This window comes from Xenopus laevis, chromosome 6S, assembly GCF_017654675.1.
Source record: "Xenopus laevis strain J_2021 chromosome 6S, Xenopus_laevis_v10.1, whole genome shotgun sequence".
In the NCBI taxonomy this organism is placed as follows: domain Eukaryota; kingdom Metazoa; phylum Chordata; class Amphibia; order Anura; family Pipidae; genus Xenopus; species Xenopus laevis.
Window position 1 is genome coordinate 36,337,115 of NC_054382.1, and position 18,614 is coordinate 36,355,728.

At 41.4% G+C, this 18,614-nt stretch overlaps 1 protein-coding gene across 5 annotated transcripts in view; it reads right to left on the minus strand.

Annotated features, from left to right (window-relative positions):
* Positions 1-6,083: 6,083 nt before the first annotated feature.
* The window catches only part of LOC108719942 (acetylcholinesterase collagenic tail peptide), a 64,392-nt gene continuing 51,861 nt past the window's right edge, over positions 6,084-18,614 (minus strand). For all 5 annotated transcript variants that reach the window (XM_041567513.1, XM_041567515.1, XM_041567512.1 and 2 more), the window contains 6 exons: positions 18,016-18,103; positions 17,090-17,220; positions 15,836-15,955; positions 14,160-14,271; positions 10,357-10,459; positions 6,084-8,262 (listed from right to left, as the gene is read on the minus strand). In XM_041567513.1, the coding sequence (XP_041423447.1) occupies positions 8,193-8,262; positions 10,357-10,459; positions 14,160-14,271; positions 15,836-15,955; positions 17,090-17,220; positions 18,016-18,103 (624 nt within the window). In that variant the 3' untranslated portion in view covers positions 6,084-8,192. The remainder of the gene's footprint in view (positions 8,263-10,356; positions 10,460-14,159; positions 14,272-15,835; positions 15,956-17,089; positions 17,221-18,015; positions 18,104-18,614) is intronic.

An 18,614-nucleotide genomic window follows, 5' to 3' on the forward strand; every position in this document is an offset into this window, starting at 1 on the left:
TTGTACATGTAGATCAACTCAAACAGTATTTTATGCTTCCAGACATGTTGTAGCCAGCAATGTTATCAGCATTTTATCATTTAGAGCCCCCAGAGCCAGAACTGGGGGTAGCCAGAAGAGACACCTGCCTAGGACGCAACAATAGGGGGCGCTGGGCAGGTACTTTTTCTGCCTACCCCTAGTTTGTAGTCACTTCCCTCTACTGCTCTGCCCTCCCCTCTGCAGATTCCCCCTCCCTGACTGCCTCTTTTTTCCCACTCCGGCCCTTCCCTCTGTCATTGCCCCCCCCCTCAACGTCACGGTGCACTCACATGCATGGTGGGAGCAAGTTTGCCGGCTGGGTTGCATTAGGTCCGGTCGGCTTGGTCAGAACCTGAGGGCTCCTGCTATGCTCTGAATGAAACACCTGCTGAGCGAAATGAGGGCTAAAAAAATTAGTTTTTTTTCCCAGACAGTTGGCGTTTTTAAACTGACTGCCAGGAAAATTTCCAGGAGGGCCAATTAAACAACTGATTTCCTGGACTTAAACTGTATATGATAACTAGATGTAAATAGACCTGGGAGATGATTCATAGGAAATTATGATTAGTAGCATGTATTTATAAAGCCCAAACATATTTCACAGCACTGTACAATACATTGGTGTATTCATTGACCATACAGATTTCGTACAAAAACACAACCAATACAAAGTAAACAGACCCTTCTCAACAGAACGTACAAACTAAAAGGAGAAGGAGATATGAGACATCTGGTGTGGGTATGAGTAAGATCAAGAGTCATCAAAATGGCATTGAACTTTTGTATTTAGCAAGTGGTAGTAGCATATAGTTAATATTAAAGGTGAGATGAGGGTACATTTGGTGGTTTCAGAAAAGAAAGGCTGAGAAATAGGGTGAAATCATTTGATGAAGCCATTACTATTTCAACTCCCAGTTAAAACAACAAAAAGCGTTACTGCTCATAACCTTTCGGTCTGTATCGGTTTGTTTATTATGAATTGATGACAAAAGTGTTGCCCTATGTTTTTCAGACTTTTTCCACTACCCTTGAGGTCAATAATTTGTTCTGGGTCCCCCAGGTTCTCACCATTCCTGAATTTTATGCTGAGGTTTCAGAAGTAACTATAAAAGACTGATTTTAAGGCTGAGAAATCTCCTTCAACCACCAGAAAGATGCCTCCACCCTACACCTATCTGCCACTTATATATTCTGTTGCCGTCTTCTTTAGATAGATGGTTCTGTCATGGTCGGCACCCTAAATCCAGAACCAATGCTAAGCACCCTGTTCTCAGCTCTTGCTTCTGCCTTTAACAGCCGCCTTTCACCTTGGGAGGAGCCCTCGGCTAATCGGATGCCAAGGGAGGAGCCCTCGGCTAACCTAAGAGAGGTGCCAAGTGAAGGGTTCTGGACAAGCAAAGGGGCACGACGGTAATGCAAAGTCTTTTGGGCAGAAGGTCAGAGTACAAAGCGTAGGCAGAAAGCGTAGTCAAATCAGACCTGTTCGGGGCAGGCAGAAAACAAACGTAGTCAGACAGGCGGGGGTCAAAGCTGGGATATCAATACAGATATCAAAATAATCGGTTACCAGTGCCTCCTGGTCATCAGCAATTCAAGGTGAGAGAGAAATGTGATTTAGAATCATAAATGCCCACTCAACAATCTCAGGATGGAAATGCTCTCATGAGCCCTTAAGGGCTCTTACTCACTGGCGTTCTGACCTGCGCTCCCCTGCGTTCCGTTTTTTGGCGTTCAGCCGCAGGGGAGCGCAGGAATAGACGCATGTCATTATTTCAAATAGGGCTGTGCTAACTCAGGCGCGTGTAGGCACCGAACGCAGGAAAAATGCAGCATGTTGCGTCTCAACCTGCGTTCGGCGCCTACACGCGCCTGAGTGAGTACAGCCCTATTTGAAATAATGACATGCGTCTATTCCTGCGCTCCCATGCGGCTGAACGCCAAAAAACGGAACGCAGGGGAGCGCAGGTCAGAACGCCAGTGAGTAAGAGCCCTAAATCTAAATTTTTAAAAACAGTATAGTTTAGCAATGTTTGGACTGGATTTTAAAAGTGACACTTTTCTCCAGTTCTCCAGCATAATGTATAACATGTATAACATTAGCAAGAGAGGGCAGACAGCAATAGGTAGGTATGGGTGTTATTAAAACTGTCTCCTGTGCTTATATCCTTTAAATATTTGAAGAATAAGTTGCTTTAACATATTTCCTTGATTACATTACATTTTCCCAAACTTTACAATATTTTTTCTGGTCCCCTGAAAAAGTATAACAGGGTTTCTACTGTATATGAATATATGAGTAAAATAATAATAATAATATGCAGCTGAATGGAATTTCAGAAGAGTAATCCATTGTTACAACTAGCCTGGGGGTAAAATTGTACCTGTGTCATTTAAAATGGAGACATTGGTGTATCATTATAGCAATTCTACTATAGATGTACAATACTTACACACAAAGGGAATCCAGTAATGTAGGTTTTGTACATTTGAAATAGGGAGTCTGAAATCTCCTCACCATAAATGGGAGGAGCACATATAAAAATGCATGTATTTTACCTTCCATTATTATGTTTAATTTAATTTGATTGGTCCTTATAGTATATATCTTATATAGACACCAGTAGGTTTACTGTGTAACTAGAAGTGCATAGCACATGGAGGGTTAACAATAACTTTGGTGCGGGGCACATTCCCAGTATGGAGCAAGTGATTAATTAAAGGCAGGAGTGCATTTCTCTAATAGTATTTAGACAGGGTATTTGTCCTTCCCATATTGGCCAGTGATCCTTCTCTTGCTCGCAGGAATTGCAAATGCAATCACAAAGCAGCAAGCTTGCATCTGCCAGTTTATTAGGGGCTGGATGTGTGCCAGGCATCAATACATAAATGAAAAGAGGAGGAGGGCTCGGGAGAGGGTGTGTAGTTGAGTATTTGCAAATATTCTTTGGCAGAACTGTGAGCAAATGGAGGTCAGTGGATTCTCCCTGCTTGGTTTCATTACTTTGGATATTCTCTTTCTCCCCCATAACGGATCCTGCAGACAGCCAAGATTTCATTTTTAGTAGGTTGTCAGGATCCGTTCTATTTACCTGAGATCTGCTTATCTTCATCTTCTTTCCTTTGCCAGTAGTGCCATAAACTAGCCACAGATCAGAACAGTCAATAATAAGCCATAGGTCAGTGTCATTAGACTAATTGAATGGATCTGTGGGGAACAGCACAATCACTTTATATAATTACTCCTGGGAAATGCTGTCACTAGCTTGGCTTCTTTGCTCAGACAAAAACCAGCCTGCCTTGTACTGGGGGAGATGCAGTAATATCAGAGAATCCAGATTAAAGCAGATGGAACTTCCGGTTACTTTAAAAGCACATTCATGATTGGTGATGGCATGTGCTTAGTATATAAACTTCCCCTGAAAGGCAAAGGTCCTAAAGTCCCCAATTTTTTTTGAGATAACCCTTTTTATATGCATTACTTGAATTTCCCACTGGGCCCCCTCTATACTGCTAGACTCCCCAGAAGTCACGGGGGTTCAGTGTCGGACTGGGGGGCCCGGGGCCCACCGGGACAGATGTCTAGGGCCCCCCTCTGGCCTCCCCGTCCGGCCCCTACTTTGAAGTGCGCCGGCGCGCACGCATTCTGGCGCGCTCAGCGCGCACGCACGATGCTGTACTCGCCGCATCGGCGCATGCGCAGGCTGCGCGGCGCAGTTTTTTCTTTCCGATATGTGAATGGAGAGAGGTGGTCTGGCCCGGCGGGGGCCCATGAGGGTCGGGGCCCACCGGGTTTTTTCCCGGTGTCCCGCCGGGCCAGTCCGACACTGCGGGGGTTTGACAGTCAGGATTCAGGAAAGTGTTTTATGAACTGATCATTTATCTGAGCATTTCTGCTTTCATCATTGTGCCAATTAGTAAAAATGTGTTTGACACTTATCACCCCCAACATTTTTACCCCTCCAGGAATACAGCCAGGATTCCAACTGGAGGAAATAATAGTTTTTGCCCTAAACAAATTGCCACGTACGAGTGATACAACAGTTAGGGCTCTTACTCACTGGCGTTCTGACCTGCGCTCCCCTGCGTTCCGTTTTTTGGCGTTCAGCCGCAGGGGAGCGCAGGAATAGACGCATGTCATTATTTCAAATGGGGCTGTACTCACTCAGGCGCGTGTATGCGCCGAACGCAGGAAAAATGCAGCATGTTGCGTCTCAACCTGCGTTCGGCGCCTACACGCGCCTGAGTGAGTACAGCCCCATTTGAAATAATGACATGCGTCTATTCCTGCGCTCCCCTGCGGCTGAACGCCAAAAAACGGAACGCAGGGGAGCGCAGGTCAGAACGCCAGTGAGTAAGAGCCCTTACACCAGGAAGACACTCCCAGTTCTGGCAATGTTTAGTGGAGCACATGTGCATAATGATCTCTTTTGCTGGTGTGCTTGTGATGCCACATACATGTGCATAGCTAGGGCAAGCTTTGACACTATTCTGAGTGCCGCAACAATGACACCAGGAGTTGCCTCCCAGTCCCTCACGTGGGCTTATTTTTCCTAAGCATATTGGTTTTTGAGACTGACCGTTTTATGATGCTAATTCCAGATTATTAGCTCAACAGTTCTCTCTGAAAATTAGAAACTAGTTAACTGACTATATAGGAAATACATAGAAAGTACATAGACAGGGTAATGGCAAAACAGGACGTTTGAATGTTTCAGCTGCATTTGACCATCAGCACAATAAGTACAAACTGAAAAAAGTGTTAACTCTTGTGTTCTCAAAAAAATTTTTTGAAGAAAATCTTTTAGCTGGCGTAAAAACTTCAGGTTAGTCGGAAATTTAGGTCAACCCCATTATCCACCCTTTGCAACCAATATTGTTTTGATTATTGTTTAGATGTAACCAGCACTGGTAAGGCTAGGACGAGACGAGGCTGAAATCAGCCCCTCGCCACTGGCAGTATCCTCTTCTTGTTTTGTGTTCGGAAGCTTTGTGTCGGCTCCGACGTGACCATGCTCTGTGGATTTTAGCAAAGAAGTGCAAGACTAGTGATGTAACTAGATATCACTGGGCCCCACAGCAAATTATTTTTCAGGCCCCCAAAATATCTAGAGGTTGGCTTGTTTTATCAATATTAAATAAACTGTATATGAATTAGGTCCTCCTGGGCCCCTATACCTCCTGGGCCCCACTGCCGCAGGGTCTGTTTCCTCTGTAGTTACGACCCTGTGCAAGACTTTGCATTTTGCTCAGAAATTTGTGTTTCGCAGCAGTGTCGACACAAGGCTTCCGGACACAGATATCAAATGGGGGGGGGGGAATCACTGACTGTCTAAGAAACAAATGCTCCATAAGCAGGACCGCCATCAGAAATCGCAGGGCCCCATACGACAAAATTTCCTGGGCCCCCTATTGGTGGTCAGGGCCCCCCATAAAAACATTTGTGGCCAGGGCCCCCCCATTTAAAAATATTGGTGGCTAGGACCCCACATGAGAAAGAAAAATTGGTGGACAAAAAATTGGTGGCCAGCCCCCCCCACACCCACTATAAGAAAATTGGTGGCCAGGGCCCCTTAATCGTCCATGTCTTCCCAAATTCAGCAGCTCTCAGAAAGACGGGGGGCCCGGCTTATCAAGTAAGTGTGGCATGGCCGGGGCCCCCCTTACCCTCGGGGCTCCCTACAACTCTCCCCCCTGTTCCCCCCTTATGGCGGCCCTGTCCATAAGGCTACAAATGTGTAATTATTGGTACTTTTCATTACTCATCTTTCTATTCAGGTCTATCCTATTCATATTCCAATCTCTTATTCAAATCAATACACGTTTGCTAGGGTCATATGGACCCTAGCAACCAGATTGCTGAAATTGCAAACTGGAGAGCTACTGAATAAAAAAGCTAAATAGCTCAAAACCACTATCAATTTAAAAAAAAATGAAAACCAGTTGCAAATTGTCTCAGAATATCCATCTCTACATCAAGTTAATTTAAAGGTGAAGAACCCCGTTAATATGCTAACGTTTTAAACAGGAATGTGAAAATTCTCCAAACAGAAAGGTCAAACAAAGACTATACAAACTCCTTTTTATTATCTTCTGTGAATTCCAGGATCAAGACCATGCAGAAACAGAAAGTTTCATATAACATTACATACATTCATACAGTACGTACATACACATACATAAATCTATTCATTTGGTTATGGCATATAAATGTTTTGACTTGATGCACATACTCCTAAACTTAACAGGCCCCATGTGCTGTCAACTGGATACCAAAGGCATGCATGTAACATGTCAATCAGGGATTTAGAAACAAGCCCCAAAAGTGTTTTCCCAGTTATGCGATGACCTAGATCTCTGACTACTTAATGCATGGTGTTTCATCTACAAACCTATTGTATAAAATAAACATACAGAAAAATAGGGCAATCAAACGTTTTCTCTCCAATATTAGCAATTAAATAGCATGAAGACCATAGATACTACTGTATGTTAGAGGACAAGCAGATCTGCAGAACCGGCTGAGCACATGCAAGATCTGCTCATAAATGTTCATAAATGCTGTGCAGAATACAGATTAGCAACAACCTCCTAGAGAGACATGGAAACAAGACTACACCCATCACAGAGGCCAACAAGTGGAAACAGGCTAGTATTTCATTTCAGCACTGGGTTAGAATGCTTCAGTAGAATTAGTAGGAAAGCATAGTTTCAGACAGTTAAATACGGTGTAATATGATTATAATATAATTAGCATCAAAATAGCAATAATGTTTCTACAATGTTAGAAAATCTACAGCAGCAGTGCTAGATACCTTTCCTAACTGTTAAAATGAATATTTCCTTTTTATCTTAGTTAAAGACTCAGGCTGAAACATAGGTGCTCAATCACACAAGTGACTGTGCTAGAAGGAACCAACCAGCAATTCATTTTGAACAGTCTACAACATACAAGAAGCTGAAAAAATGCAAGCAAAGACCTGATTGGTTGCTATAGGTAAACTCACTTCTGCAACTTTGCACCTATATTAGCAAACAAAGCCCTCCAGACAGGAAGAAATGCCAAGACGAGACACCCTCTCTCTTAAAGAGACGTGTAAGTTTATCAGTCTCTCCATACCCATGATTACACATTTTGCAAACACCATCTCACTTATTGAAATGATGTATCTTGTATCACACTTAATATCTCCCATCTGACCATAAGCACAGGCCATAATAACTCATATTGTTACTCAGCAGCCTTAAAACCAAAGTGAAGCTTCCTCTATCAAATGGCATGTAGCGGCTCCTTAAGTGACACATATATATCATAACGCTATAGCTGTATATTATTTTTGAAAATACTTCTTGTACTGCTGCTTATATAGATTTATGCAATTCTATAAATACTGTACAATGCCATGCCATTAGATGTGTGATATAGCATAGGGAAACAGTCACATAGGTGGCACAGAATATGCACTGCTGTTTTATACTCCACAGTATCTTTGGTCTGCAACTTCATCTGTATACACCTAGGCATTTGTATATTAGGATTTCCTGCACTCCTCCATCCATACTGGAGCCGTTGCAAGTCCTTTATCATGGTTCCTTCAGTCCCATCTGTGCCCAGATTCAGTAGAATTCATAAGAGGAGCTGCTTTGCCGAGTTATCTTAATCTCACTGATACAATAATGAGCGCAAGTACATGTTACATTCAATATTCACATTGTATTAAGAGGTTTAATGTTCTCCACAAACACCACAACTCGGGATATGCTTGGTGCTTAGTAAATAACAGTCCAGAGAAACAAAAAAAAAAAAAAAAAATACAAAATAAAACCTGAACAAATGTCAATTACATCTATAACAGTGCTAAGTCGAGGTAATGTTGTTTTGTTAAATAGATTATTCCTGATGAGATTATTTTCCCCAGCAGCCTTTGTGTGTCTCTTAAGCTTACCTTGAATAAACATTTAAAAAACAAGTTGCTGGAAAGTGCATGTTTTGTTAAGACAGGATGCAGTGGTCCTAGTTCTTCCACTCAGGCATAAGTAAAACAATTTTTAAAAAGCCATCGGCAGCAATACATTTCCAATGCTTTGGTATTTTGCCCAGTCGATTTTTCTTTTACGATAGCACCTGATGTATCTGTGACATTGCCTTTGCCTCTTTGTGTCTCCACTCCTTTTCATGTGAAATACCGACACTGTGTGGAGTCAATATAGCAGTAGGTAGTGCATCGTAAATGGCCGTATGACCTGTTGGAACAAGCAATAGAGAATGTCTATTAACAGATACAAAAACATTCTTCTTGGAAAATGCAGTTACTATTGAATAGTGAAAGACTACAATCTGCCACAGCTTACTGAACGTGCAAGTAACATAATATATGAATTAAACCATTTTATACACCAGCAGAAATGTTTTATGAGCTTTGTACTTCAGCCCATTCTTTCAGGCAGATTTGCCTCAGGTTGTTTACTGCCAGTTGAATGAATTAGATGCAACTCAAATTTAAATAGATCTACAGATTCTCAACTGGATTGAAATCTGCATCTACTCTGTTCTTGAGCCACACTAGTATTAAGCTGGCCATAGACGCAAAGATCTGATGGTACGAATCGATGATTCGTATGATTTTCGGACCGTGTGTGGAGAGTCCCGACATTTTTCGTCCGGCGGAGATCGGTCGTTTGGTCGATCGGACAGGTTAGAAAATTTCTGTCGGCTGCCGATAATATCTGCGTGTATCGCCGATCATACGATTTTCAGTGGGAGACTGTCACTAGCTTTGGTTGGACATAGATATCGTACGATTGCTGTCAGGGGCAGAACATTGCTGATCTGTTCTTTAACTAATCTGACTGGTAAGACTTTGATCTGAATGGTTAGTGGCGGGTCGGGAGATGGAAAAGTCCGATTGTACGATGATTCGTACGATCGGATCTTTGCATCTATGGCCAGCTTTACTTTGGCTTTGCATTTTGGACCATTGTCCTCCTGAAAGTTGAACTTTCACCCAAGCTGAGCAGGCTGAAACAGGTCCTTTAGCAGCAGGGGTGGATTAATACACAGGCTTACCTAGGATACATTCTAAGGGGTAAATTTACTAAAGGGCGATGTGGCTAACTCTAGCAGAAATTTGCCAGCGTGATGTAATTTCGTTTCTTCGCCAATTTATTAACGCATGCTGGCGTAAATTCGCTAGCGACGTGGACCTACTCTAGCGCTACTTTGCACCCTTATGCCAGGCGAAGTTGCGCTATGTCGAAGGGACATAACTACACCAATTCACTAACTTGCGGATTTTACTGAACGTTACCTCTTGCACCAGACTTGCCTTCGCCACCTCAGACCAGGCGAAGTGCAATTGAAATTGAAAAGTCCCAAAAAAAACGCTGGCGTCTTTTACTTTTTTAAGGGTGATAGGCTGAAAAAGATTGTACATTTTTTTGGGGGTACCCCCTTCCCCCCTACATTTCCTAACATGGCACCTAAACTTTACAGTGGGCACATGTATAAGGCAAAATAACAACTCTATTTTATTTTACAAAGCTTTCCCAGGCTTGTGTAGTGTAATGTATTTGCTGCTACATATACGTCCATTGTACTTTAACTTGGCGCCGTATGCAAATTAGGCATCGCTAGTGTAACTTCGCTTTGGTTGACTAATTAATGGTAGCGCAACTGTTTTGATGTGCTGGTGCTGTTAAACTTGAAGATCACACTCTCTGCAGGCCACGGTCAGTACCACCACAAATCCAAAATGCACTCCACAGTGAAGACAGAGCCGCACCTAAAAGAATGTGCATACCGGGAAAGCTGTATGTTGGTTGCGCTGCTTCCCTGCCTGCCTCCCTGTCTGTAACATAAAATTTACGTGCAGGTGCATAGCAGGGTATAGAGGATCAGCATGGCATGGGGTGCTTCGCCAATGAGGCGAGTTGAGGCTGTCGCCTCAGGCGGCAGCACCCCACTAGATACCAGGGGCAGCAAAAATGCTGCTCCTGGTACTTTAAGAGCAAATTTCTGGGGGAGGGGGGGGCAGCAGCAACTGCTGCTGCCTCAGGCGGCGGAGGGGCCAGGATCGCCCCTGAGCATGGCTCCAACTAGAGGTACTGGCAGGAGGCACCAACTATGGGTGACAGCAAATTGCTGGCCCACCCGGTCCGGACAGCCCCCTCAGATTTTGAACTATTTTATGTAGACATTGCAATTCTCAAGTTAACTAAAGCAAGGCCTAGGGGCCCACCAAGGCCAGTACCCACTGAGTTTTTTCCTGGCACCCTGGCAGGCCAGTCCAACCCTGGAGTGGGGTGTCCTAGTCCCATAGCAACCTGTAATGTACATACCCTGGCAGATAAGTTCCACATGAATGAAATCCAAAGTCTTGACCATCACATTCTTCAACTCCTTCTTGTCGATAGCCGTCTCCACAAAAGGCATGCTTACATCCTAAGGAGAAGAGTTGAGTAACTAAAAAATGGCAAAACAAATTTTAACAATATTCCCAAATAATATTGGAAGAGAACATGCAGGGAATGCATTCAGATCCATATCAGGATCTATTCCTTGTTTCGATAATAGGTGCAAAGACAGGTAAACATGTGCAAATGGTTTCCTATACCTTTGTGCATATTTCACTCTGTAATGAATCAGTACAGCATATTAGTGCCTGATGCTTAAACATTATCTATGATACAATAGTACCCACACCTCTGTTTTGTTTGTTTTGTTGTCCCTAAATCAAGTCTCATTTTACCATAGTTTACTACTAATGGATATTGAGGCTGTGCCTTTAAGGCATATGTAAAGGGTTTACAGTATTTCTTCTTACAGCAAATTTAGAAAGGTGGGACCTTAATACTAAAAATAAAGTTTCTAGAACTGAATAAGTTTGCCCTATCTCACCTGACTGTGCTGTTGGGAGTACAGGTACTTGGAAGCATGATATTATCTCTATATTTCACACATGGGTTATACACTAAGGATCAAGGGCTGTTGTGTCCTGTGCTTATCCCACTAGTGTTCTGTATTAAACACCATATGATCCAACAGGTAATGTAGGTGAGGGGGACAGAAGGACAAATACAGTATTGCTACAGTGCTACTGTATTGCAATCCACACTATATGTTTTGGGCATCACTTGAAAAAGGAGCTGTGATGCTCAAAACATATTGGGGGAAATTTATCAACAGTGGGCAAATTTGCCCGTGGGCAGTAACCCATGGCAACCAATCAAATTTTTGCATTAATTGTTCTACTTGCAGCTGGCTTTAAAAAGCTAACCAGTTATTGGTTGCTTGATTGATTAAGGGAGTTACTCCTGAAACGCGTCAGGCGATGATGGTCAGTGACCTGTTTGGAAAAACCACCTTTTTCAATTTTAAAAAAAATTGAGTGCCGTCTTTATATTCTTTGAGCAAATATTATTTCAGTGTGAACGCTGATGGCAGAGCACCCTGAATAAAAATGGAGCTACACTAAGAAGAACACGCAGGGGGTGAGTTTCGGAGCGGCCTATATTCTTTTTTTTTTAAACTGCCCGTGAGCAAATTTGCCCAGTGTTGATAAATGAGGCCTGTTGTGGGGGTTGCAATAAAGTTGCACTGTAGCAGTAATTCTGTGTTTGTCCTCTGTCCCCCTTATCTGCATTATCTCTATTTTACAAAGGAGCTTTTTAACAACTGTGCAACTTCCATCGGTTATAAATATGCATTTATTGAAGGTCTCCAGTATCTTGCAATAAATTGCAGAGTAATTGTTATTCTTTAGGTACAACTTTTATAATTTCACAGGGGTTACAAAAACAAAACCAAAAAACGTTGTCAGGCTTTGCACCTGTTTTTCTGCCCCACAATAATTAGGGTCCTATGTAGTGTATGTGCTTAAGGGTTTTGGTGAATTTACATGTGGACAAAAGAACAATAAAATGGATTTCTGTGCCACTATTTCGTGTCTATACAACCTTGCTTTTAATATACATCACAAATATATCACATAAACATAGCATTCACATTGATTGGCAGTTCATCAGTTTTTCGACAGTTCAATTAACTTCTTTTAACAGTGTATTTATTTTAGGTAGGTTAAAAGCCTACCATTTATTTTGCTGTATCGATTGGCAGGTTTGAGATGAAGAAGGATAGAGGCTATTTTTCATGCAGCTGACATCTCATCAGTCAGGGTTTCTGAGAGCTATCTCATGCTCACAGCTTACCAGTCCCATTAGTAAATGCACAGAGGCCAATTATTTACAGTTTGCAGCAGATACAAACAATTCTAGCACATGGGGAATACCCAGTAATAGAGGTATGAGCATCTACTGCTGTAACAGACACATCTGTGTCATACTATGCATATACTGTAATGTGTATTTTTATAATTTGAACAAGTTCCTGTCCCAGCTAATCATTTAATAAGCAGAGAACTATTAAGCTTAACTATCCCTGTTCTGCAAGTTCTAACATTCACCAAACTCCATTGGAAGCTAGACTAGTAGTAGTAGGTTTCGGGTGCTACAGAGTTTGTATAATAACACATACAGTAAGCATATAAGATGGCACTTGCTAGCAACCTATTAGGCATATTACCCCAATTAAATTGTAAGAATATTAAAATGTTGGATTTATGTTGCCTTATAGTCTGGTCTAACTTGTCACTTGGTTTAAAGCACAGCAAAAAAGGGAAACTTGTGTTCACCATTACATTTTAAAACATCAGGCAAGATGCAATGAGGCTGTGACCACAACATACATACAGACAAAGACAAGAGGACCCCTCAATATATTTAGGACATTTTAGAAATTTTGTGCATTAAGCTAAAAAAATGCCAGTGGCATAACTATAGAGGAAGTATAAGTGTTGGATTAGTTGAGCACGACTGTAAAGAGGTGATTTCTTTGAATTATAGGGGAAGCAGACCACCTCAGGTTCAGCCCTATTGTTCTCTGGGCCCCCCACAACCGCAGAATCTGCTTCCTCTACAGCTCAAAGAAATCTTATCTCCCCAGCCGCACTCTTACCTAATTCAGCATGAGCAGTAAAGGGGTGGTGGAAGGGACAGGTAGTGGCTGCTGTGCATCCAGCCCCTCAGAAGCTTTTCTTCACAGGGGGTGGGATAGGAAGGTGGTGGCGCGCTGTTGTTATGCTGCTTAAAAAAAGCCCATAAAAACAAAATGTTGGCCCTTTTTATTGCCCACCACTGGGATGACCTGACTGTAGCTGGGAATTATGACAGGCCCAAGTGACCACCTTATTTACGCTATATTATTTTTCAAATATTTATTTATTTCTTTGTATCTCTTCCTAAACTCACAGGCATGCTGTCTGATTTGCAGATATCATCATTAGGGGGGAGGGGAAAGACTGCCAGTCAGATATTGAGCTGTGACCCATCAGTGATGACATCCACAATGGGAACAGAATGTACAGCCAGGAAAGTCATCTGAGGAATCTCTTTTTCCTTTACCAGATGACAAGGCTGACCTATACATACTTTGGAGACTAGTGAAAGAATATTTCATTGGCTCACATATGTCCAGTAAAGAAAGGTTGTTCAACCTGCATGGCCACCCCTTCCAATCTTCCTAGCACCTATCCCATAACAGGAGCTTAGCAACATGGCAAAATGTTTTAAAAGGCTGGAGCAGGTCCTATTTAGAAAGGTATATAAAAATGAGGTTTTTAAACTAGGGATGCACTGAATCCACTTTTTTGGAATCGGCCGAACCCCTGAATCCTTCGCAAAAGATTTGGCAGAATACCAAACCGAATCTGAATCCTAATTTGCATAGCAAATTAGGGGTGGGAATGGAAAACATTTTTTACTTCCTTTTATGACAAAACGTCATGCAATTTCACTCCCTGCCCCTAATTTGCATATGCGGATTCAGTTCAGCTAGGCAGATGAATTCGGCCGAATCCTGCTGAAAGGCTGAATCCTGGCTGAATCCCGAACCAAACCCTGAATTCAGTGCACTCCTATTTAAAACCACTAAACACCTTCACTTTAGCACAATGAAAAACCATGTAAAATGGCAAATTTTTATCAAGCGACTAAGTAGCTTAATATAAAATCAGGGGTACGGGACATGGTACTATGGGTATAGTGAGTTTAACCACATCAAGAGGATAGTAACATGCCAGACTTACGTATACAGCTATCTGTGACAATCTTATTGCCGTCATCACATTCCTCCCCTGGCTGGATAATTCCATCTCCACAAGTATTGCCATAATCAATGACACCTCGGAAAGGAGTGAGCTGCAATAAACAAAAATACATTTTTATATGATTTTATTTTGTTAATGTTGATGTTGATAAACTGATGGAGTGTGCAATGCATGAAAATGCAGTATTTCTACATAATCAGAAGAAAAACAGATAAAAAAAACTTCCTTTTAAACTAGGGGGTGAACTAAGTGTGTACCATATTTGTAGCCTAGTATCAGTACTAGAGGAGAGGCCACCCAGTGTTTCTCTGTTAGGAGAGTCACACACTGGGCATGACTAATGTAGGTACAGGTATGAGATCTATTATTCAGAATGCTTGGATCCTGGGTTTTTTTATGAGCTGTTATAAAGAATCAGCATCTGGCGGGCCTGCCAGAGCATCAGACAATCAACCAAGGGTCACCACCTTAAAAAAATTACCATCATCCCAAATCTTCCCAGTTACACCATGGGCCTACACAAAATCTATAACTATATCTCCCAACAATTGAGAAATGAAGGGAATATTAACCCCAGATGTGTCAGTATATAAAAGGGGCTGCTCATCTTTTAAAATAATTTTTAGTATGATGTAGAGAGTTAAATTCTGAGACAATCTGCAATTGGTTTTCATTTTCTATTTGCAGTTTTTACGTTATTTAGGTTTTAAATCAGCAGCTCTCCAGTTTGCAATTTCAGCATTCTGGACATTAGCATCCAAATTACCCTAGCAACAATGCACTGATATGAATGAGAGACTGAAATATGAACAGGAAAGGGCCCAAATAGAAAGAAGAGTAATATAAAGTAGCAATAGCAATACATTGGTAGCCTTACAGAGCATTTGTTTTTTTTTAGATGGGGCCAGTGACCATGATAAATTGCTTAGCATTAGCCATTCTATAATATACTCAACATTAACTTAATGTGAATAGCCTCTAAAATTAAATCAGCATATTAACTCCAAACATGTCAGTAAGATCACTGTAGAAATGGCCAATGACAACTCCAATAACCCCCGACATGCCAGTAAGGTCACTGCAAAAATTATCAAAATAAATTCCATTAATTCCAGACATACCAGTAAGTTGAGTGCAGAAAGGGAGAGACTCAAATCATTACCTTACCTACACTTGAACAGCAGAATGCTCTCTCAAGTGCCATGCTGCTGGACTCTCTCTCTCTCTATATGCTTTCTGCATCTAAAGAAATCCAATCCAAGATGGCCGTGCGTTCCAAAGTGAAATGCATGGCCATCTTGATTTTTCTTCTTCAGATGCATGAAGCAGAGAGCTGGCCAAGCAATACTGGACAATCAAACCACAATCTGGAACAGTGGGATGTGTGCTCAAAACTTCAACTGTTCTGAGGAAAGCGAGACACTTGAGAGGTATTATATAGTATATAATCTGAGGTCTTATTTACTAATTCAGCACATGGTGCTAACCACTTTGTTTTTTACCCACTATGCAGATCATTAACAAAGAATTCCAGCGATATTGCATCTTATGCAAATTACATTTGCCAAACCTTTATTCGTAGCGTGAGTTCCATCAGGAGCTTAATTCATTTTGTTTCTTTAATCCAGACTTCAATATTTAAATACTGGAGTTACCTGAATAGGAAGCCATCCGTTTGTGTCCTTAAAATAGAGGGATCTCATATCTTTCCGAAATGCTAAGGCATTGTCAGTATTCAGATGATCCAGTTCCTCCTGACTGTTGACCACAAATATCTTGGAAGCACAGGAAAATTTTTTTGTAAATACAGTGTTTTCTGTCAAATCCTCTTTAAGTACTCTCAGAATAAAAGTTTTGCTATCGGCTGCCAAGAGTGCAGGTACATAAACTAGTATCTGATATATAACAAGCATTGCATCAAATTTATATTCTATGTTGAATATATATATTGTACATATATATATATTCAATATGCTTAGCTGGTGCACTCTTAACAATGCACAGCTGCCTGGGTGCTGGTCAACACATTAGTATGCAGTGGACAAACAAGCCGCACTCCAAGGACTTCATTTTGAAAAATAAAGGTGAAGTTTTATTCTCAACGTTTCGGCTCCTTAACTGGGGCCGTCTTCAGGAGAGACTCTCCTCTCCTGAAGACAGCCCCAGTTAAGGAGCTGAAACATTGAGAATAAAATTGGAATCTAAGGTTTAAACAATGCAGGGGCCAGTTAATCTCTGTAGTGATACACAGCAAGTAGGTTGGGAGGGGGGCACCAGTTGGACAGCCCTGTTTTAATGGGTAGTGCACCTTTAAATTTACTTTTAGCATGACGTAGACAGTAATATTCTGACATATTTATATATATTATTTGTGATTTTTTAATTATTTAGCTTTTCTTACAGTTCTACAATTGGTAATTTCAGAGGCTGCTAGGGCCCAATTTAACCTAGCAACCAGACAGTGATTTTAATGCGAGGGTCTGAGATTTTGAACCCCATTTTAAAGGCTGGAAAGATGTAAAAGAAGGAAAACTGTAAAAAATAAAAATTAAAGATAATATGAAAAGTAACTAAGAATAGGACATTATAATACCTAGTATATGGCAGTCACAGTGCATTAATATGTGTAGACTTAAGGGGACCTGTTCATGCACCAGTGTCGTCAGCGGAGCTGTGCCAACGAGGAGAGTTGAAAAACGAATAACTAGTATAAAACTAATACTAAAAACTAATGGTATAAAAAAATAATATCTGTACAGATGCACACACTGTATGTCAAAAGACATTAAAGTACACATTACAATTATTCACTTGCTATCTGCTTGTTATCTAACACTTCAAGAACATCGATAGCAATATACAAACGGATCTGGAACACATTTACAGTGATATTGTCTTGAAGCTGTTACCTGCGCAAAGTTGTGCCCGTTGAAATTTCCATTATAGTGTGGGTTAGTCACAGATTGCGGGTGTTTGCAGAGACATCTTCCTGGTGGTCCAGGAAATCCTCTGTCTCCTTTTGGTCCAACCATTAAATGCCCTGGCAAAAGAATCTCATTAATGTGCTAGATCAAATAAAGGGTCATTACGTATCTAAGCTAGAGAAAAATATGTACTGCACTAACAACCCTGATCTGTACCCCTATATGTGATAAAAGGCAATGTTTGCCTAGGTAGGGTAAAACTTAGCAACCAATAATATGCTAGACGCTCAATACATTTACCCGTTTAGCATTTATAGCCTCATTTTTTGGTGTGTGTAGTTCTCCTTTAACCCCTTTGCATGGACAAGTTGGCATTTTATTAAGATGGTAAAGGGATTTAAAGGTTTTTCTTTTTGTTAGTAATTTTCAGAAATGTGGTTCAGCCATCAAAACATATATTTAAATTCCATGAAGCTCAGATGCAGATGGTCAAGATTCCTAGGAGCAGTGACGTAACTAGAATGTGCCGGGCCCGTCTGCAAAAAAGTCTTCAGATCACCATTCTCTCGCTGACTTCCCATCCCGCCTCCGCCCTCCCACTCCCTGCCTGAACCCACCCACTCCCGCAGGACTTGCGTCCTGCTTCCTTGCCGCATGTAATAGAGCAGCTGAGGAGAAGTGTTTTTTATTAGCTATAGAGGAAGCAAACCCCACAGTCCGGACCCCCCTGTTCCCTGGGCCCCCCTGCGACTACGGGGTCTGCTCCCTTTATAGTTACGCAACTGCCTAGGAGGCCATAGTAGTATTTGAATGAATATTTAAATGAATGTATAACTATTTTACAGCACGTTTACCCCCATTTAGCATTATAACATGATGTCTTTCTCTAAACTTCATATTGATTTACTAACCTGGTCCTGGTGGTCCAGGAGGTCCAGAGGAACCTGGCCTACCAGGAGGGCCCATAATCCCTGTGGATCCAGTGGCACCTTTATCCCCCTAAAAGAAAGCAACAACGTTATCGGAAGTTTCCTTGTGGTATGGTCAAGTATTCAAATATTTTTTATAGTACAAGAAATTAGCGTACAAACCCCTAATAAAAAGTGGCAGCTATTATAAGGTGGGGCACAATGTTTGTCTCAGGTCTAGAAACCTATAGCAACAAACCACAAGTCACCATTTACTGGCCCCTAGTTTAGCATGCTATGGGTTGTTATACCTGGTACAAATTCTGCAGCATGTAATATATTACAGTGTGTGTGCGCATCTTGTGCATTGGCATTTAGGAAACTTTTAACCAAAGCCTAGTATAACAGGGAAATCTAATTTTTCAACTTTTCACAGGATTCTGCCTGATACTGTATCTTAAAGAGGTGGTTCACCTTTAAGGTAACTTTTATTATGCTATAAAACAGCCAATTCTAAGCAACTTTTCAATTGGTTTTAATTATTTATTTTTTATAGTTATTTGTCTTTTGATTCAAATGGGCGTCGCTGTCCCCTTCTAAAA